Raw genomic sequence first — 22,607 nt, forward strand, 5'->3', positions numbered from 1 at the left:
GCAGTGACAGAATAATGTCAAGGTCTGAACCTGTGCCATGTTTCAGACCACAAGGCTTGTGCCTTTTACTGTCAGGACACACCATCAAAGAAGCCTTTGATGCTGGCCTCGGCCACTCCTTGAACAAAGTGAAGAATCGGTGGTGGCCTAGACTGATTCCAGATCCACAGAGGCAAAGGTTGGAGAATGGAAACAGGTAGGCACTGACACTTAGGAGAACCAGGCCAGGCCTGATTCCCACTAATGTCTATATGATTCCGATTCCTCAGCTGTAAAATGGAGCTGATCATGCCATCTTCATGAGGGTGATGTGAGGGTCCACCGAGACAGAGGCTGTGAAAGCAAAGTACTCTGGATACCAGAGTTGGGTGGCTTCAAGAGTGATTCCTTCACCTACAGCCTGGGCCAGAATCTCTACTAACCACTCCTGCACATGGCCTGGCCCTATATGTGACCCTGGGAAACAGGAATGAGCCTTGAAGCATGAAGACAAAATGCCCAAAATCCTAATCTAACTCTCCCCAACTCAGGTAGAACCTGGGTGGGGAGAAAGTGGTTCTTGGCTGTCAGTAGGACTCTTGGCTCTTACCTTCCACCGAGATGTCCTGGATGGCGAACCTGAGGATGATGGTCCAAATCATCCCCAGCGTCATCTTTGCGTTGCCATCTACAATCTCTGTGTACAGGGAGTGGGCAAAGGGCGAGAAGGTTGTTAAACCAGACTGAGAGCCCCTCACCCCCAGGGCAGCGTTCTCAACCCATTTAAAATTAGCTGCCCAGGCCTACCCTCCACCACCCTCACTGGAGATGTGCCCTGAAAACTCTGGGAAGCACAGTCCAAAAGCCTCTAAACATATGTGTTCTTGGCTTTCCATCACGCCAGCTCATTCTCTCTCTCTCTTTTCTTTTTAATATATTTTTTATTGATTTCAGAGAGGAAGGAAGAGGAAGATAGAAACATTAATGATGAGAGAGAATCACTGATTGACTGCCTCCTGCACACTCCCCCACTGGGGATCATGTGCCCTTGACTGGAATCGAACCCAATATCCTTCAGTCCACAGGCTGATGCTCTATCCACTAAGCAAAACCAGCTAGGGCTCTCTTGACCTAACTTAAAAGACTGCTCCTCCCCGAAGCTTGCTCCCAGCCCTCTGTTGATACCTCCATCATGGCTTATGGGCACGTCTCCCCACTAGTGGGTGCATGTTGCACTACTCTTTGTTGAGAATCTGTCCACTTCCTTCCAAGCCCAATGCTGCCACTTTTGTCCAAGCCACTGTTGCCTCCTCCAGAGCTCAATACACTGCGACCTACACCAGCCCCTGCAATCCACCTCCACACAGTGGCTAGGGTGGTCCCTTTAAAAATTGCATTATAGCCCTAACCAGTTTGGCTCAGTGGATAGAGCATCGGCCTGCGGATTAAAGGGTCCCAGGTTTGATTCCCGTCAGGGGTATGTACCTTGGTTGTGGGTACATCCCCAGTAAGGGGTGTAGCTTCAGCAGGAGGCAGCTGATCAATGTATCTCTCTCATTGATGTTTCACTCTATCCCTCTCCCCTTTCTCTCTGTAAAAATTCAATAATTTTTTTTTTTTAAACTGCATCAGATTTGTGCCACTCACCTAATTAAAGCTCCACTACACCTCAAACGAAGCCCGTGTTCTGGGGCCCAGCTTACAAAGCCTGCCCTGCGTTGCCGTGCCCTTCCGCCTCCTCAGCACTCTTTAGCTGTATCCTTTTGCAAGCCAGGCTCTTTTTTGCTTTAAGGACCTCATACCTTCTGTCCACCAACAAAATGCATCCCTCACCCCCTTTCTCAGATGCCAAGTCCTTCCTATCCTGTCACCCTCTGCTTATTGTTAACTCTTCAAAATGGCTTCCCTGACCACCAGTCTAAAGGTGCTCCCTGCACCCATCCTAGGGCCCCTCTCCCCACCACCCTGCTCTTCTCCTCATACTGATCGCCAACTGGAACCATATATTTCTTGGTAGGTTTACTTGTTCACTGTCTGCCTTTGTGACCACTGCATCCCCAGCACCTGGCCCTGGCCCTTCTGAAAGATATGATGTTGTTGAAGGAAGAGGAAAGTAGGGATACAGGACCCAAAAACCAACCACTCTCTAAAGCATCTGGGAGTGAGAGAGAAGGGTCAGGAATACACATTCTTTAGCTTCACCAACTTAGAGAAAGTCATATCTGTAGCACTCAGGGTACCATGTGTCCACTGCTGGGTAACAGAGTACAAGTGGCCTCCTCTAGTAGGAGCCATCATCCAGGCGTGCCTTTGGCAGTCTTTTAAACGTCCTCTGCCCCCATATACCCTGGCACACAAGATACAGGGAGAAAGGGTAGGAAGAATAGGACACTTCAAGACACCTTATTCACGGATCCTCAAAAGCAGAAAATTCCAGGATGGGCTTGATTTAAAAAGGGGGTATAGTGGTCATCCACAGGATGGGGCCCAACCTTCCCCACAGACACACTCAAGAGAAAAGGGTGGGGACTCTTGGCAATGGTGGCAAAACTCCCCAAGTGAAGCCATGGTCTGATGGCTGAGGATAGCTTTTGGCTTTAGTTTCAGGATAAGAAAATATGTGTGGCCTGCAGCCTGGAGGCAGAGGAAAAATACAGTGTCTGCAGGCCCTTTCCCAGGGCTAAGAAGCCCAGACCCTGAAACCAGGCAGAAGCTTCCCAGTGTGGAGCAAAGGCACCATTCATTCAGGAAATCTATGCTGTGTTCCTCCCAAGTGCCAGATACCCAGAGGTGGGGGATGGGCAATCTGGAGAGGAGGTCACAGCTCCTACTTCCAGCTGGTTACATGGGGAAACTGGTCACGAAGGGCTTAGAGAGTTCCTGTGAGGGGAAGAAGATGGCTTTTCTCATTACACTTCCACCAGCTGCTTCTCAGAACTGCAGCTGTGCTTCCAACTCATCCCCTCTTATAACCCCCATAAGGAAGCAATGTTCCTCTAACTGTGTAGATCCTTAGAGGGATGGGGAGGTAAGGGCAGTGTAGGGGCTGGAGTTCTCAGGTATTCCAAAGCCCCCGGAATGTCTCTAGTAGGCTGCTCTACAGCTTTGTCTAAGGCCCGATGGTCACAGAATTGGGAGTGAACTAATTTAAAAAAGGATGTTTTTAGCCTGAGTTTTTCTCCAAATGAAAACTGATTACTGCCACGGGCCTCTCCTCTAACCCCTTCTGCATTTACAGTCTAGAATTTGAGCAAAATAAATGCAGCTGTGAGAAGCAGAAGACTGGAGTGCAGCCAGGAGGAAAGATCCACGCAAGGACAGAAAATCTCAGGGCCTAATTAAATCTTTGGCCTTTGATTTTTTTCAAACAAACACCAACTACTCTAACTGTGGCATATAAGGCTTGGCACCCCTCTCTGGCACCCAGAGCAGCAGGGGCAGGGGAAGCCTTGGAACTCGATAGGCACTCTTAGCCTAGGGTCTTGGCCAAACTCTCAGAGTACTGTCTTTAATGGCAATTAGTTTTCTTTGTTTTTCTAAAAGCTGGGACCACATGGATGTTGGGCAGAGTTAAACTGATCTGACTAATGAGCAAACTGTGAGGCTAGGCTGATGGGGAGCAGCTGAACACCATCAGGCTTCACCTCGTCTCCAAAAGTGCCTGTGACCACTAGACAAGAACCTGCTCCTGGAGGGACAGCATGTTCTTGTTCTAGTAGGAAGGCTTGGAGTAGAAGGTTACAGTCCTGAGAATCCCCATGGGGCACAGAAGGATCCTGGGTAATCAGTCAGAGGACAAACTCTCCCAGGACATGTGGCTAGCAAAGTCTGGTCAATGACCTTTGGGCTTGCACTTCCTGCCCAGAGCACTGACACTGGGCCTCAAGTGCCCTTCTACCTTCTGCATCCCCTCCTGCCCACAGATACCAGGCAGGGCCTAAGGCACAGAGGGATGCCATGTCACTTGTCTGTCAGTGTCTCCAGGGTGCAAGTCAAAGCCATTTCTTCTCCTGCAGAGGAAGCCTGCCCTGCGTGATCAGGGGAATTATATAGACTCCTCAGTCTTGGACTGGATTATTCTGTGGGAGGGGAAGGGAAACTTGTGGGCCAATGTCACATTGCAGCAATCACTGGTCACTGCTGAGGATATATCAGGGCTTTAAGCACTTCCAGTGCTCTACCACCAGTACAACTTCTGAGACAGAGGTCCGGCCTCAGAGCTTGCAGGTCAGAAACTGGGCTGCATAATCCAAGCTCACCTTCTGCCCCGATGGAGACCAGCTTGACTCCTTTGCTAGCAATGAAGTCCAATGCTTTGTTCACATTGTTGATTTTGTGCACTCTCATCTTGCCCCGCTCTGGCTTAGGTAACCGCTCCCCTGAGAAAAAAAGAGAAAAAAGAAAAGCTCTAGAGTCCCCATTGCTTGCTCCCCAGAATGGGCTGCCACAGCACTCTGGGCCCATCCCAAAGGCCTATGCTCAGACACACTGCTACCGGAGCCATATAAGCCTCACTTTTCCCAGCAGCAATGGGACAGATGGGGTGGGCCATATCCCAGGGACTGCTGTGACAGGTACCCGGTTCCAGGTGGGGTATGCTTTCTGAGAGAGGAGTCTCACCTGAGATGACCTCCAGGAGGAGCATGAGTTTGAGCCCATCTCGAAAGTCCTCATCGATGTTCTCGATCTGCGTGCCGGCTTTCCGCAGGTGGGAATTGCACCAGGCTGTGAAGGTCTAGGGAAGCAGAGCAGAGAGTGGCCAGGAGGGTCAACGTGGCTGTTGGGGCTTCTAGCAAAAGGGCTGGGCCACAGCCTTGGGCTCCACCCTTTAAGTACACTGTTTCTAATATTTACAACAGCCTAGCAGGCTAATCTGAGGAAACTGAGGCTCAGGGTAATTACAGACCCACTAGCACAAACACCTAGGTGAAAAGTGGCAGAGCACGGATTGGAGCCCAAGTCTGCCACCCTTGGAACAAGTGCCTCTCCGAGACACATCCTAAGCCTAGCACACGTAGCAGACAGAGGTGCCACAACCTGTGGTTTGCTTGTTCAATCACACAAACCTACCTTGACTAAGCACCAGGTCCAAGTGTGAAAACAAGAGGCAGGGGCCCTGCTCCTATAGAGCAGCGGTCGCCAACCATTAGGACCTCATGAACCACCAGTGGTCGGTCCGCAGACTACCAGTTGGCGACCGCTACTGTAGAGCTATGTTCTCTTGGACAGACACAGCCAGCCCTCAGTCATCCAGTGGACTGACCAGATCTCAAAGACCAGCTAGTACTGCCTCCACCCACCTGCCCCTCAGGTAGAAGCTTGGGCAGCCACTTCCCCATCTCTGGTACAGAGATGACCTACGACGGTAAAGCCTCCTATAAATTCAAAGTTTTCTCATGTTAGTGTCCCTTGGGAGCTTTGGGTGGCCCACCAGCAAGCACCTCCTCTGTGCACATCCCCACAGTTTGTTTTCCTATAGGCCATGTGTCCTCTATTTCTTGGGGAACATTCCACATCCCACCCTTCCAAATCTTAAGATCAACGTATCTTAGAGAGGGGAGCAAGGCAAGTAGGAGGCAGGCCTCCTCTTCCCCCAGTCAAACAACTGTTTCTGAGGAGGATGTTTCTGAGGATCACTGGGCATGAGAATGCTGGAAGGTGAAAGGGAGTTAAGAAGCCCAAACCTGAACACAAAACACCCAAGTACAATGCACTTGTCCTTCTGGTGGTGGCCAGCCACTCAGCCCCTGCTGGTTGGCGCATGTTATCAGATGTCAGCGCCAGGGACATGTGTCACACCAGTTAAGGTGGACATGCCCAGAATCCTGGGAAACCGGCCCACTCAGCCTCCCGAAGCAGGGTCTGGGAAAATCCCCACTCTGTTTCTCATAGAAACCTCCACCCTCCTCATTCTGCAGGAGCACACTCTCCATGGCCAGCTACAGGCAGACGCCACGTGGAGGTGAGGGGCTTCCAAGGAGCCTCTGGCCAAACACTGTGTTCTGATAACGCCACCAGTCCTGCTCATTCAGAGGCTCAACACAGGGTCATTCCCAGACAAAGTCCCTGCCTAATTAACATGCTGTACTATTGTACAATAGGGACCACAAGAGGTTTCCTTCCAAACCTGAGTATGGGGAGGGGAGGGCATGAGACAGGATGGGATGGACTGCCGGTGGCCTAGGACTCCCCCGCCTGCCTCTTGACAACATGAATTCCTCTGCCTCGGAGACAAGAGAGCCCCTTCCTGTCTGAGGCTGTTCCCATTGCCTGGTTCCTGCCTCACCTTAACCAGCAGTTGCCTTTTCCTCAATCAGCCTGAAAGGCGGCTCCTCTGGGGGTGCCTGTACCAACTTGCTTGCCCTGACCCAATTCTGACCTGGATGGCCCTTCCTCTGTGTCTGATCTCTCAACAAGTATGCATTGTCTCCTGCCTCCCACAACCATGAGCTACTTTGAGCTCTGGCCACCAAGCAGGTTTTCGTTAAGGAATGTATGAATTTGCTTTCCCTACCCAATTTCCCACACTCCCCTTATACAACTCTGAATTCAGACAAACCAGGGCTAGAATGCTAGTTACAGCTCTCACGTGAGCAAGTTACCCATCCTAGTATCTGCTTCCTCATCTGTAATGTGATGAAGATGGCACGGGGGTCATGGCAAGTGTGAGGATTCAAGGTGACAATGCCTGTACAGTGCATAGCAGGTGCTCAAAAAATGTTAATACGTCCCTGTTCCTCTCCTGAAATCCTGCCCACCTCTTCCACAGAGTTACTTTCTCTGTACCCTGCCAGCCCTCATCAGTACACAGCCCTCACCATCTCTCTGACAGCCTCTTCCTCGTCTGGATCTCACTGGAGGTTTTGTGCACATGTGCACATTCCCATGGGATAGAAATTACCTCTCATATCTCAGATATTTTTATAATGCCCAAAGCACAGCTGGTCTCAGTGGTGGGCAGTGAGTACACGGTGGAACTCAGCTGACCTGTACTAGTAAAGCTAAGGGCAGTAGCAGGCAGGGCTAGGGCAGGAAATGACAGGGGATGCCAGAGCCTCTGATCTTGCATGTGCCTGATAGATGCTGTTGGGCAGTAAAGCAGCCAATCACATTTCACGACTGAGGATATAAGAGGGCAGTTCCCAGAGGGCAAGCCTTATTGGTGTTCTGCTGCTGCTGGAGCCAAGATCTAGGCACCTGCTGAAACCGGTTTGGCTCAGTGGATAGAGCATCGGCCTGTAGACTGAAAGGTCCCGGGTTCAATTCCCATCAAGGGCATGTATCTTGGTTGTGGGCACATCCCCAGTAGGGGGTGTGCAGGAGGCAGCTGATCGATTATTCTCTCTCATCGATATTTCTAACTTCCTACCCTTCTCTCTTCCTCTCTGTGAAAAATCAATAAAGAAAAAAAAAAAAGAAGAAAAAAAAATCTAGGCACCTGGTCTGCAAGCATGGCCAAGCTCCACTGCCTGGGTTATACTTGCATGCTCTGAAGGGGCACAAATCTGGGTTTAAATGCCAGCTCCTCAACTTGTTCTGTGTTTCCAATCAAGTGATTTGACCTATTATACCTAATTTTCCTTCTCTATTCGATAAACCTACCAGAATCTACCTCTTATAGTTGTTGTAAGATTAAGTGGGGGGAGAAGGGTATGCTTTAAAGCCTCTTACACAGGGTCAGCATGAAGTGCCAGATGAGCTTGATTGGTGTGGCTCAGTTGGTTGGAGGGTGTCCTGCTCACCAAAAGGTTGCTGGTTCAATTCCCAGTCAGGGCACATACTTGGGTTGTGGGGTGGGGCATGTGCAGAAGGCAACCAATCTCTATCTCTCACTCACTCTCTCTCTCTTCCTCTCTCCCCCCTTTCTCTGAGAATGTCCTCTGGTGAGGATTAAAAACACACACCTATCTATATAAAACCCTAATATGCAAATAGGCCAAATGGCAGAACAACTGGTCACTATAACGCGCACTGACCACCAGGGGAGGGGGCCTGCATGTGAAACATGGTGGGCATCGACTGCAGCAAGATGGTGGAGCTGGTGAGCGGGGTGCCAGATCAAGGTGGGGCACCTGTTGCTGTCATCAGGGCAAGCCTCTGGTAGTTACTGAAAATTCTTTGCTCCCACAAGTCACGGTCCTGCCCAGCACTCATACCTACTGCTGGTGGTTGCTGGCCCCTACTGCCCTTGAGGGTTTTTCCACCCTTCCCACACCCCCGCTCCTGAGGAGTGATCAGGGCAGCAGCCACTGCTGGTGCTGGCCCTAATCTCGCTGTCAGTGGGTGCAAGCAGGGCCAGCACCTTCAGTACATGGGAGCGGTGGAAGCGGGAGCTACCAGCAGACCCGGGACCAGGAGTCAAGGCAGGAGGGTCCAGCAGGGGCACAGAGGATGGGCCAAGACCCGCCCCTATGCCCACTGCAGCCCCACAGCCCACAGTTCCTTACAAATTCATTTACCGGGCCCCTAGTAATAAATAAAAGTGCCACATAAACTGTGTGAGTACACACATCCACACTGCTGCCTCCCTCTCTGCAAAGGCCCTTACCCCACCCCCATGAAATGGAAATGAGATTACAGGAGATCCTCTCAAGATCCACCCCAACCTGTGGAGGCTTTGAACAAATCTCGCCTTGTTGGGTTCACACTATCTTTCCTCACAAGGTCACTGTACTACCCACCTCCAAACACATGTCCTATCTCTGTCCTTTGCTCATCTTCTCTGAGCAGTAAGCAAGTGCTCTGGCTTAGGACTCTCACAGACCTGAGTTCAAATCTTGTCTCTGCGATTGAGGCAATCTGCCAACAGTGTAATCTTGGGCAAGCAATGAGCCTTGGCTTCCTTGTTGATGAAATAAAGACAACAATCTCTTGATTTAAATGAAGATCAGACAAAATAATGCAAGTAAATCACGGAGGGCTGTGCCTGGCACAAATTAAGTACTCAGTGCTACATACATGTCAAGAAAGATCTATTTTTAAATAAGTGGTAACTCTGCCACGTACTTGTCTCCCTGGCTAGAAGCAGGCAGAGTCCCAAGCAGAACACTGAGCAGGTATGTGGGGAAAATATCCACTCACCTGGCCTAGGTGGTGAGTAGGAAGAACTCCCTCCCAAACCTGACAGACACAAAACGGAACTCCGCCCACAGGCTTCCCCACCTCAATCCATACTCATGATGGCCCTGTTTTCTCTCCTGAAAATTGAGAGGTGTCTACTGACACTGGAGACTGATGGAGCCCTGAGCTCTGGGCAAGGATAGCATGACCTTGTGAGGTCATCTTCAGGGAACCACAGAAGGCCACTTTTCCATGCAGTATGACTAGTGAATAGGAGCTGGAATACAAAGATATTAAAAATTTATAGCTTTTTCTAGTTGGTTACAAAAATAACATTCTGCTTATACATTCTTCCTACCTAGATTTAGACTAAGATGTGTGGAGTGAATAGTACTGAGGGGTAGTTTCTATAGATGAAGGCCTCATAATCAAAATCCAGCTATGCAAAATTCTCAGTCTGACTGATGAGTCCCACCTGCTCCCACACCCCAGGCCACTGCGGGGTTGGTACACATCCATTCCTCCACAAGCATTTGCTGAGTGTCAAGCCAGGCCCTGTACCAAGTACACAGTGAGCCATATCAGACACAGACTGCACTCTATGTAGTTCCCAGTCTGATGAGGAACAGGATCTCATTAATCAAGCAAATACTCAATACAGAAGGAAAAGTGATAACAGTAATAATAACCATAGCAGATGCTTCTATAGAGCTAACTATGTGTCAGGCAGTGATCTAGGCAATTCATCATCCTCAGAACTATCTTCTAAGCTCAGGGCTATTACTGTCCTATTCTACAAATAGGATAAGGGTCTAAGAGGTGATGTGACTTGCCCACAGGGAGTCACACACCTGAAAATTTCCAGAGCTGGATTTAAAGCCAGGTAGTAAACTGCCTAGACCGGTTTGGCTCAATGGATAGAGCGTCGGCTTGGGGACTGAAAGGTCCCGGGTTCGATTCCGGTCAAGGGCATATACCTTGGTTGCAGGCATATCCCCAGTAGGGGGTGTGCAAGAGGCAGCTGATCGATGACTCTCTCTCATTGATGTTTCTAACTCTGTATCTCTCTCCCTTCCTCTCTGTACAAAATCAATAAAAAATGTGTGTGTATATATATATATATATATATATATATATAAATTTTGCCAGGTAGTAAACTCCAGAGGCCAGGCCCTGATGTATTATGTTGCACCTGTTCTCCTTTCTCTTACCCCTGGAAAGGGAGCTAAAGAGAGGGTTCCGTGTGCTGGGGTACAACTCCTGATCTAGTGGCAGGGGAAGTTTCCCTAAGAGGTGATTCTTCAACTCTGATCTGAGAATAGAGTTAGTAATCCTATCTAATAAAAGAGTAATAGGAAAATTGACCAAACCTCCACTATACCCACCAGCCACGCCCACCAGCCAATCAGGAGCGAGTATGCAAATTTAACCCAACCATGATGGCTGCAGCCACTGAGCAAGCCGGAGGCTTGGGTTTCCTCAACAATAGAGGAAGCCAAGCTTCCACAGCCCTAGTCTGCCTTGGCCTCCGCTCAAGGTTACAAAGTTTCCATTATAGAAGATAAATAAATCCCAACAAAAATGGCTGCGGCCACAGAGGGAGCAGGAGGCTTGGCTCCACTCAAAGCTACAAAGTTTCAATTATAGAAGATAAATAAATCCCAGATACCAGGGTCTCCGCTTGGGTCACCTGGGGTCATGACCAGCCTGCAAACCACCACAGGCCTCTCGCCCAGGCTGCCCCATACCCCAAGGGAACCCCCCACCCTGATCCAGGACACCCTTCAGGGCAAACTAGCTGGCCCCCACCCATGTACCAGGCCTATATCCTATCTAATAAAAGAGCAATATGCAAATTGACCATCACTCCAACACACAATATGGTTGCCCCCATGTGGACACAAGATGGCCACCACAAGATGGCCAGAATGGGAGGGCAGTTGGGAAGGACCAGGTCTTCAAAGGAGAGCAGTTGTGGGCGATCAGGCTTGCAGAGGAGGGGAGTTGGGAGGGACCAGGCCTGCAAGGGAAAGCAGTTGGGGGTGATCAAGCCTGCAGGGGAGGGCAGTTAGAGGTAACCAGGCTGGGAGAGGAGGGAAGTTGGGGGTGACTGGGCCTGCAGGGAAGGGCAGTTGGGAGAGACCCAGGCCCGCAGGGAAGAGCAATTAGGGTGACCAGGCCTGCAGGAGAGGGCAATTAGGGGCAAACAGGCTGTCAGGGGAGCAGTTAGGCATCAATCATGCTGGCAGGGGTTAAGGAGTGATCAGGCTGGCAGGCAGAAGTGATTAGGGGCAATCAGGAAGGCAGGCAGGCAAGCATTTCGGAGCCAGCAGTCCTGGATTGTGAAAGTGATGTCCAACCGCCCATTTAGGCCTGATCCCAGTAGGACAGTTGGACATCCCTCGAGGGGTCCCAGATTGGAGAGAGTGCAGGTGGGGCTGAGGGAATTTCATGCATCAGGTCTCTAAGTCTATATATATATATATATATATATATATATATATATATATATTGTATATATAACACCCTAATATGCAAATAGACTGATCAGCAGAACTGAACGGGTTGCTACGACATACACTGACCACCAGGGAGTGTGATCGGAACATGACAGGTATCAGCAGCAGGCGGCAGAGTGCAGAACATGACAGGCGTTGGCAACTGTGGGATGGTGGAGCAGATAAGCGGGGGTGCCAGACCAAGGCAGGGCACCAGTAACTGTCATAGGGCGAACCTCTGGTGGTTACTGAAAATTCTTTGCTCCGCACACCATGGTCCCACCAGGCACTTGCACCTGCTGCTGGTGCCAGCCCTGATTGCTCAGCGCTATCAGCGAGTGTGGGTGGCAGCTGCAGGCCCGATTGCCCCTCAGGGTTTCTCCACCTCCTCCTGCTCCTGAGGGGTAATCAGGCCAGCAGCCACCACTCGCACCCACTGCTGGTGCCTGGCACCAGTCCTGATAGCTCAGCGCTGTCAGCAGGTGTGAGCAGGTCTGGCACCATCAGCACATGGGAGCAGCAGTGGCGGGAGTGCAGCTGCTAGCAGACAGGGGACTGGGGGCCGTGGTGGGAGGAGCCAGACAGGAGTGCGGAGAATGGGCCAAGACCTGCCCCTGTGGCCATGGCAGCCTCACAGCCCAGAGCTCCTTTTAAGCTGCACGAATTTGTGTACTGGGCCCCTAGTACAAATATAAAAGAGAACAACAGGTGAAACAGCAAGTTTCAAGAAGAAAGGCGTGAGGGGAGTAAGATGTGCCAGGAGGCGGAGAGTCCAACCTCATGGAGCCTTCAAAAAGTCATGCTGGCTGCTGTTGCACGGGATTAAGCTGAAGGGGCAAAGGTCAGTGTGGGAAAGAGGGTAGAGAGTTCTGAGAGAAACTTACAGGAGGAAGGCAGAGAAGCCATGTTGGCAATACCGGCTCAAGATCTCCATTTCATTTGGAAGGGCTCAAAGGTACTGGCTTTTGTTAAAGGAGGGGAAGGCAAGAGCATCGAGCTCACCTGCGTGTTGTCAAAGGTCATTTTCCAGGGGCAGCACTGACTGACCGGTGGCCATGTCCCCAGTGCTTCACCTAAGTGGCACTCAATGCATTCACTTGGCTGACAAATCCTGACTTGGAACTCCTACTGGGTACTTGCCATAGAAGGAAGCAAAACAGACACAGAATTTATAGTCTTTCTTTTTTTTATAATATATTTTATTGATTTTTCACAGAGAGGAAGAGAGAGGGACAGAGAGTTAGAAACATCGATGAGAGAGAATCATCAATCAGCTGCCTCCTGCACACCCCCTACTGGGGATGTGCCCACAACCAAGGTACATGCCCTTGACCGGAATCGAACCTGGGACCTTTTAGTCCGCAGGCCGACGTTCTATCCACTGAGCCAAACCTGTCCGGGCAGAATTTACATTCTGATGGGGAGAGGCATGCTAAAAGGTAACTATGCAATAACAGTTCATTGCTGGTTCTTCCTATTTACAAATAGTAACTCTTTAAAACCTCCAACCTCATGATCATGTGAGAGATTATCATCTCCATTTTAAGATGAAGAAATTGAAACAGAGCGAGGTTAAGTGACTTGGCTAGGGTGAAAGAGCTAATCAGCACAAACATAGGGTATTCACTCATTCCACAATGTTTTGAGTAGAATGCAAGGTACCAGATGGGCAAAGCAGAGCGAGCAGAACCACGTCAGCAAGAGCCCCAGCCCCATGTCTGTCCCAGAGCTGGAGGTGAGCTCGCAAAGTCAGGCAGGCAGACAAGACTGTAGCTCCAAAAGTTAGCATGCTTTTTGGAGGATGGCCTGGGCCAGTGTGTGAGGCTCTGCTGTTCCAAGTCTGTTCCCGTCATCCCATGAAGGGAGCTTGCACCCAGCCCTTGACCTATCTAGGGAGGAAGGATGTGGACTTGTCTTTCAGAACACACATGAACAAAACCACAAAGAGCCTCCCAAACTTGCCTCTGCAAACTGGCAGCCTGTTAGAGATTCTTCTCTAGTTGCTAAAATAACACCGGGTATAGTGGAGGAGAGGGAGGGGTAAAAGAAAGACGAGCTTGTTGGTTCCATTGGGATCCACTGTTACCACTCCCAATGCTGAGGCCTCGTGGTGCACCCAAGAAAGCAAGTTTCAGAGCAGCCCCAGAGCTGTTTCTGCTTTGTCACTCAATGCGAAGGGGGAGGAGGAGGCGGCCTGGCATGGCTGGTCATAAAGTCCTTCCTGTGTCACAGGGACCCCTCCCAGCAGCCAGGATGTGGGGTGGCTGGGTAAATGAATGATGGATATTGTTCGGGAGGTGACCTAAGCAGCCAGGAATGTGGCAGCAGTGGGCTTTAATGAGCCATTCGTTGATGACTCCCTCTCCCAACCCAAAGAGGTAAACTCTCTATGCTGGGGCGGTCACTGAGTAAGAAACAAATATTTGAAAGACACTGGCAACTCAGTGGTGTTCCAGAGGGCAGAGGGATAGAAAGTACAAGAAGGATCCTGGTAGGATGCAGCTAACCCAGCTAAAAAGCTTTTCTTCTCCTTTTTCCCCCCAATGACTTTCTGCTACACAACATGTTCTTCAAGCCCAGAATGAAGGGAGTCTTTTGCAAAGTCAGTTTGGGCCTAGAAACAGCCTGCCCCTGCCCTCCCTCCGCTCCCTCCCAACCTTCCAAGGCTGAGGCAAGCATGCTGGCTTTAATTATGAGCAAAGAAGAGCTCTTATATCAGCGTTAGAGGCTGCACTATTCCTGCCTGCCCAGCAGAGGCTCCACGCGGATTCTGCTGACTCTGATTTTCAAAAAACCTCTTCACTGCCCCACTGTGTATACCATGAACTTCTTTAAGCAGGAGGTCCCAGGTTAATTGCTGTCCCAGGAACAGCTGCATGTCTTTCCCCCAAGCCCAGGTTGCCTGGAACTGGACACAGCACACTCCCCAAGTGTGATCCTACGGTGCTACTTTTTTAAACCTCATCTCTGCTGTACCAAGTAGGGCCTGCTGCTCCACTGGGGCACGGTGCAGTTGCACCTCTTAAACTCCCACCTTGCCTGCTATGGCCTCTGACACTGCCCATAGTTCTTGCCTCCCTGGGTCCTCAGGAAGGGTGCCTGGGGTTTGGACACAGGGGAAGGAGAGCTATTTATTCCTAGGGTAGGCGTCCACCCTTCTTATTGTCCATCTGCCAGGCTACTGCCAGACCTCAGAGCACCTTTTCAGTTCTGAAAGCAGGGCTTCATTGCTAGCTATAAGGAGATTATCCTGGCAACATCTGCATGGATCAATCCAGGGTATCTGTGAAGCCTCTGGAATGGCCTTGAGATGGCTATGTGAGCACTTGTTTGAAAATCCATTGCCTTTACCAATGGGGGACCAGGTTGAGAGAGAAAATGAACTAGTCATGATGACATGGCCACCATTTAAGTGGGCACAGCATCAGGAGACTCAGCCAACCTTGCCAGCATGGGTACACAAATGCATATCTAGCCAGGGGCAGAGTGGGTATGCTATATTTGCCTGTCCTGTGACAACATAAGCTAATTTGAAAGCAGTTACAGGGAATATGGAATGCTTCTTTTGTGCTGGCCTCACATTGCCTTATTCGGAGTCTTCTCAGCCTACATGAAAAATCTCTGACTTTCAAATTGGAGGAGAGGTATAAATACCAAGTAGAATAGCGAGCATTCCAAAGGTCCTGCGTGTCCATCCAATAAACCAGCCCTTTCCCCTCTGCTCCCACCCAGTAGCCAATGTTCCCGCCTCAGCCAACCCCCTGTAAGGCACCAGAAAGCATGCGTATCATTGTTGTGATGGACGATTTTGGAATCATCCTCAGCCTGCCTCCTTCCAGCCTATCCACTTCTATCCCACTGTTTGGGCCCAGCCCTTAAACCAGGATATCTGCAAGTTCAGGGACCTAAGCTAATGGCTGCTGAGGGCTCCTCTTCTATTGGAGTAGCAAGTCGAGAGCACTATCTTCCCTGGCTTATTTTTATATTATATTCCCCTGTCTGATGAGGAACACTGGTCTGAGACTTTATTCTAGCTCCTTATAGGACTGTTCCTTTCTCATCACTCAGGACTTCCCTCAGAGGTCATCATCCTAGGAGGCTTTCCCTGACTTATTATCTCTACCATGCAATCACTTTACTCTTGTTTTATCTTACTCACTATATTTATTACTATCAGAAATTAAGTTCTGATTTGACTTTGAGTAGTGAGCACACAGTGCAATATATAGATCTTGTAACATAGAAACACGTACCTGAAACCTATATGTTCATTTTGACCAATGTCACTCTAACAAATTTAATTAAAACAAAACAAAAAAGAAATTATGTTCTTTGTCCATAGCCAGTCTCCTTCCCAAATGTAATATAAGCTCCGCGAGAGTGGGATCTTTTTTGCTGCAGGACCCCACTAACTTGCATACAGTAGGTGTTCAGTAAATGCTAGAATGGAATGGTATTGGGGCTTCTCGTGTCTACTCATTTATGACCACATAGTTTCTAGTCCCATTTTGTATTGGAGAGGGTCCCTACTTAGGGATAAAACTGCTTGCTTTCTTGAGCAATCCTAGAACTGGAGCTATTCCAAAAATAAGCCGGGAAGATAGTGCTCTCGGCTTGCCACTCCAATAGAAGAGGAGCCCTCAGCAGCCATTTGCTTAGGCACCTGAACTTGCAGATACCCTGGTTTAAGGGCTGGGCCCAGACAGTGGGATAGAAGTGGGTAGGCTGGAAGGAGAGGCTGAGGAAGGAATAACATGACAGAGCTCCAGAACAAGGGCTCCTGAATCTTAATAGATGCGGGTTCAAATTCTTACTTCTCTATTTATTGTGTGTGGCCTCAGGAAGCAAATTTCACCTCTCTACACTTCATTTTCCTCCTCTGTACAAGGAGTATATTAGATACCATGTGAGCCCTAAGTAGGATAACAGAGAGAAAGCACTAGGTTATTAATAGCCCAGCAGGGTGAGGAATCAGTGGAGACCTTCACTACTCTATCATTCCCGGACAGGAAGGTGCCTCAATATTAGAACTGCAGTTGGTGAAGCGAGACCCCTCTAGATTATTTTTATTTTAAATATTTTTCTTTGGTAGCACGCTTTTTGTGTCCTATTGAATAAGCCATTGCCTAATTCCAGGGTTACGATTTATGCCTATGTTTTCTTCTAAATTTTATGGTTTTAGCTCTTGCATTTAGGACTTTGATCCAGCTGGATTCTTTTGTCTATGCTGTAAACTAGGGGTTCAACTCCATTCTCTGTATGTGGATATTTGGTTCTCTTAGCGCTGTTTACTGAATTAGTACTAAGAGAAGGTGAACAGAGGGAGAAATGGGAGTATTTAACCTGCCTCCAGATGCCCCTAGCCGCAGCATTCTTTGCACCTCTCAGTTTTGTTGGGGAGTTCCCAAGATGGTCCCACTGAATATGTATTTCATTCTTATTGAAAGTGAACTGACAATAAATGTATGGGACCTGGCAGCTCCTTAAAAATGCCTGAACTTGCCGAAACCGGTTTGGCTCAGCGGTAGAGCGTCGGTCTGCGGGCTGGGGGGTCTCAGGTTCGATTCTGGTCAAGAGCATGTACATTGGTTGCGGGCACATACCTGGTGGAGGATATGCGGGAGGCAGCTGGTCGGTGTTTCTCTCTCATCGATGTTTCTAGCTCTCTGTCTCTCTCCCTTCCTCTCTGTAAGAAAATCAATAAAATATATATATTTTTAAATGCCTGAACTTCACTCCAGGCCAAATGAATCCAATTTCCTGAAAGTGGGTCCTATACAATGATATTTTACAAAACTTACCAAGTGATTCTAGCATGTGACTGAGGTTGCGAACCACCCACTCTGATCTAACCTGCTCATCCTACAATTGAGGGATCTAAGGGCCCAAGTAGAACCAGAGAGTCCTTGCCACTGGATTTGTTAGACTGCATTGGACCCTTGATGTTATAAAAATAAATAAATTAAAAAAATAAAAAACACCAGAGAAGCAAGGGATAGGGAGCCTGGGGTAAGGAGGTGCCCCAAGTCTGATCTTGTCTCAACCAACCATCCAACCTAAAGCTACTGAGATTAGATACCACAGAACTGGGTCCTCCCCAAGAGGGAAGAGCCTGGCCCCTACCACCCCGTACAGAGTCCACAGAGAGATAATTCCACAGAGAGATAAGTGTCTGAACTAAAAGCAGGTGGGACCCACAGGGTAGAGGTCAGAGGCAGTGGTCAGGTCTTAAAGGAGAGCTTTTCGGCAGAAGGAGGAGATGGGTGAGGCCTACCCTGAAAGAGCTACCTTTAAAAGAGAAAATGTCCACTCCCAAAAGGCAATTTTTAAATTAGGGCAACAGCAGAGGTTAGGGACCTGCCCTCTGCTTCCTCTAGCCCCATCTGGCATTTTGCTGCAAATGGATTGGGCACAGGGCCCTTTACCTGCAGAACAGGGAGTCTGAACTACAAAAACCCCATTTACTGTCAATGGCTTACAGCTGAGCTCAGGTTTCGGGGTGGGAGGGGAGATTAAACTCTGATCCTTCAAAAAGATACCTGAGCAAGCCAATTCTGGTCGTGAGACTGGTTGGCTTAGAATCCTAACAAGTGTCTCAGAGGGTCCATTTTTCGTTAGGACAAATCCTCCCATGGACTTGTTCATCCAGATAACAGGTACTTGGCATTTGAGAAGTCAGAAGAGGCAACTGATGAGACAGGGCTACTTCTGCCCTGGGCTTTTGGGACCACCATGGGAACTCCCCAACAAAACTGAGAGGTGCAAAGACTGCTGCAGACTAAGGGCATCTGAAGGCAGGGCAAATACTCCCATTGCTCCTTCTGTTCGCCTTCTAGCAGACAGGTTTTTTTTGTTTTTTTGTTTTTTGTTTGTTTTGGGTTTTTTCTGCTGGAATTTACAAGATCTATAACTGAGCCTTCCTGCTGAGTGGAAGCTGAGGAGCGAGCTCTAACAGTGGTGTGGGTTTCACCTTTCCTCCTTGCTGATCTTTTCTTCCTGTTTGGGATGTTCTGATTCAATGGTCTGCTTATCTGGTCAGAAGCCTTCTCTTGCTCCAGTGAAAGCAAGGAGGTGTGTGGGGTTGGGGATGGAGGTTGGGGGAAGAAACCATGGCTAGGGTGAGGCAGGTTGGTCTGGAAATGTGTGCTCTTGACACACTGGGGAAAACTGGGCAGTGCTCACAGGCATGCCCTTGTTTCACATATACTCTGCCAGCCCAATGGCTTCTCACTCTCAGAGCCTGAGTGTAAGATGATCCCTTTGAGAAGCAGGGTGAGTTTGGAGGCCAAGAGAATATAGGGCATTTATCTGCATGATCAATTCCTCTCATCTCTGAGTGGCCCGGCACTGACAGGGCCCACAGAGATACTGGTACTTGTCAGCCAGCCGGCCCTTTGCCGAGGTTCAGCACAGCTCCTCTTTGGGGCTGGCAGCAAGCAGGGGCTCAGTGAGTACTGGATGAGGAAGTGAATGAACCCATCAGTCAATCTGGGAGGTGCCTCAGACCAGAAATTCCTGGCTTGGAGTCTGGAGTTTGCCAAGAAGTAACTAGTGGTGTTCAGAGTTACCTACTCTTATCCTTGGCCTTATGGAGCTCTACTTCCTGGCATGGCACCAGGATGGTGTTGGGGGCACAGTTTTAAGAAATCATTCTGGATTTGGTGGGGGGGAGGGGAGTGTTTTTTTTCCTTTGTCATATTAACTCCATCTTAGACCCCTTGGACACATGAGATGGACAATATTAATAGTATTTTGGGAGAGTCTTAAAAACAAAGCAAAATAAGATTCTATAGCCAAAGAGTAATTATAGGATTGGGAGGAACCAGTAAAGAGAGACTGAAACCTCTGACTCATAATTGCTCCATTAAAAACGGTGAAACCATTTGCCCTGGCAGAGTGACAAGGCTAGACTCTCACCCTGGCTCGCCCTACCTACAGGCCTTCCTGGGGCTGGCACTAAGGCCTGGCCAAACCATAGAGTCATAAGGAGTGGCTGTCTCCAAGAACAGTGTGATGTCAGGAGAAAGGGGCCCCCACCACTTTCAGGGACAGTTCTGACTCTGTAACAACAAAGGAGTGTCTGCCTCTGTGCATGGGAGTGGGGCGGGGGAGGGGGGGAGGGTAATCATGAAGATTTGGGTTGTTTTAAAGGGACTCAACGTACCAGTTCACTGTGCCCCATTAAAGCTATAAGGGGCTGATTGGGTGGGGTGTAGGGATTACCCAAATTGTACAAATGACTCATTTATTGAGCACTTTCTGTGTACCAGGATTTGTTCTGAGTACTCTAAATTTTACAGATAAGGCTCCAAATGCTGAAGAGATCTGCCCATGGACACAGAGCTGGTAGGTGTCAGACCTGGGACCCACTTCATCTTCTAATTAACCTCAACTCTGGCCAAGGTTGCTTTCCATTTCTGTTTCTCTCCCTGTCAGGCCCCATGTGAGGTACCTCACATAGTTTCTCTCATCTGATTCACTCTATAGAAGATATAAAATCAACTGCTACCCAGGAGGCTCTTGGCCAATTCCATCCACCAAAAGCTCAACAGGCCTAGTGCTGGGCTGCAGGGTGAGTCATGGGAGGAGGAGGACAAGTCAGGTGACCCAGTGAGAATCAGAGCTATGCTGAGGTGTCCTGGTTACCTTGACATTCCTGTGATTCTGCCAAGGTAAAAAGAAACCTGAGGAGTTTGCCTTATATGGGCACAATGACAAATTTCGACACCACGTGTTAACTGATCCTGCATCAAATCCGTTCAGGATTGCATAGAAGATAAAGGTGCTCTGAAAGAATAGGAAATAACAATTTATGACAGGTGGGGCTAATTGCCGATGACTCATAAAGCAAAGGTGCAGCCCAACTGCCATTGTGTGCCTTTAGAGAAGCGGAGGGTAAAGTTAGTGGCTCCTAGGCTAAGCGGCTGTATCACTCTTCTCCCCACTCATGGCAGGGGAGGCCTGGCTTTAGACACCGCCTTCTGTTCACAGGGCCAGATTCAAGGCAAGGCCCAAAGGAAATCAATTTCAGGCTGGAACAGACCAGCAAGTTGAGGTTCAGAGACTGGGCCTCACAGGATTCCAGAGTCATTCCATCCTGGGCCCAAAATGCTGGCATCACACATCCTCCCCACAAAGGGCAAGACTCACTGCTCTAAGCCTCTCCCAAACTTCATTCATTCATTCCAATTTTAAAATGTACTGAGCATCTACTACATGCTACATACTACTCTGAGCACTAGAATTAAATGGACAAACATTCCTGCCCTCATGAAGCTTACATACTAGTGGAGGAGACAATACATAGGAAAAGAAGGTATTATATAGTGACGTGCAATAAAACAGGGTAATGTGGCAAAGAGTAAATAGAGGAGGGGGACAGCCAGATAGGGAATCAAGTTTAGCCAATCAAGGAAGACCTCTCTATGGATGGGACATTTGAGCCTGAACAAACAAAAAAAGCCAATCAACTGACAGGTAGGGACATTATTCCAGGGGGCCTAGAAGAAGAGTATTAGAGTACTCACATTGTACCTTATAGGCCAAGGGGGTAGGCAGTAAGGGCCTCCAGGAAGCCTTTGGAGGGTCTCACAGGGGAAATAGTAATATGAGCAGATTTATGGTGTGGGAAGATATTTCTGGAGGCCATGTGGATGGCAGGGTTATAGCAGTGAAGATGGAGGGAGAGAACTTTGAGGGCAAAGCTGCTAAGATTTGCTATCCTTTGTCAAAGCACCTCCCCTACCCTGCCCCCCCCCCCCCCCCACACACACACAGAACCAGAAGGCTCCATAGTATGAAGACACATCCAATGGGCAGACCCAGGACATCCCATCTTCTTCAAAACACATAGGCCTAAGAGTGAACCACGGGATACTTCATTCAAGGGTAACAGCAGTAGATGGAACACTTCCTTCAGTGAAGTGGAAGTTATACCAAGGAGTGATTTTCTTTTTTCTTTCTTTTTTAAAATATATTTTATTGATTTTTTACAGAGAGGAAGGGAGAGAGATAGAAACATGGATGAGAAACATCGATCAGCTGCCTCCTGCACGCCCCCTATTGGGGATGTGCCCGCAGCCAACATACATGCCCTTGATCGGAATCGAACCTGAGACTTTCAGTCTGCAGGCCGATGCTCTATCCACTGAGCCAAACCGGTTTTGGTGCAAGGAGTGATTTTCACACAGCATTCCCAAAAGAGTGTTCTTGAGGGATGCCAGAGGTAAAAATAGGTGCCCCTACTCAAATCTAACCTCAGCAACTCTTTTTGTTGTCTTTCTTTTCCAAATCTAGCAGCTCTTTTTTTAAAAAATCTATTTTATATTTAATCTACTTTATTACATGAAACTAAACTTAAAAAACAGTTGTGCTATGGAAAAATATCACTGCTTTAAATCTTAAATCCTCCATGCCAAGTCAATTCCAAAGGATTGTGGCTCTTTTCACAGTAGACTGAGGAGAGGACAAGGCTCTGCCAGGCCAAGCTATGGAAGGGGAAAGAGTAGTTTCTGATCTCTCCTCAGTTAGTGGCAGGAGGATGGAGGAAGGCAGACACCACATGTGCTACTGTTCTGGTCTGAGATGGCTGAGACCTTCTGTAAGGTACAGCAACAAACAAAGGGAAGTCAAGAAGGCCTGTATCCCAAAGTTCCCCCAATGTCTGGCCTGCTGCCTACAGATGGGACCTGACAGGGAGAACCAGAACCAGATAATGGCAACCTGAATTCATGCCAGGGTTGCCCAAAGTTGTCCAGTGGGAGCAACTTCCATAGCATCCTCTCCTAAGAACAAGAAGAACAAGAACAAGAACAAGAACAAGAACAAGAACAAGAAAAGAAGAAGAAGAAGAAGAAGAAGAAGAAGAAGAAGAAGAAGAAGAAGAAGTAGTAGTAGTAGTAGTAGTAGTAGAGGAGGAGGAGGAGGAAGAGGATTTAAAAAAAGAGAACTGCTAGATTTGGAAAAGAAGAAGAACTACTAAAGAGAGAGTGAATAAGAAAGCCTCAGTTTATTTAACTAAATATCTGTTAAGGTGAAACTTGCTTTCGAGTAGCTAGCTTCCCATCTCCT

At 48.7% G+C, this 22,607-nt stretch overlaps 1 protein-coding gene across 5 annotated transcripts in view; it reads right to left on the bottom strand.

Moving 5' to 3' along the window:
• The window catches only part of ACTN4 (actinin alpha 4), a 79,033-nt gene that overhangs the window by 24,699 nt on the left and 31,727 nt on the right, over positions 1-22,607 (bottom strand). For all 5 annotated transcript variants that reach the window (XM_045570912.1, XM_045570910.1, XM_045570911.1 and 2 more), the window contains exons 2-4: positions 4,600-4,714; positions 4,239-4,358; positions 590-676 (exon numbers count right to left, since the gene is read on the bottom strand). In XM_045570912.1, the coding sequence (XP_045426868.1) occupies positions 590-676; positions 4,239-4,358; positions 4,600-4,714 (322 nt within the window). The remainder of the gene's footprint in view (positions 1-589; positions 677-4,238; positions 4,359-4,599; positions 4,715-22,607) is intronic.

Source organism: Pipistrellus kuhlii, unplaced genomic scaffold (assembly GCF_014108245.1).
Source record: "Pipistrellus kuhlii isolate mPipKuh1 unplaced genomic scaffold, mPipKuh1.p scaffold_m20_p_38, whole genome shotgun sequence".
Classification (NCBI taxonomy): Eukaryota; Metazoa; Chordata; class Mammalia; order Chiroptera; family Vespertilionidae; genus Pipistrellus; species Pipistrellus kuhlii.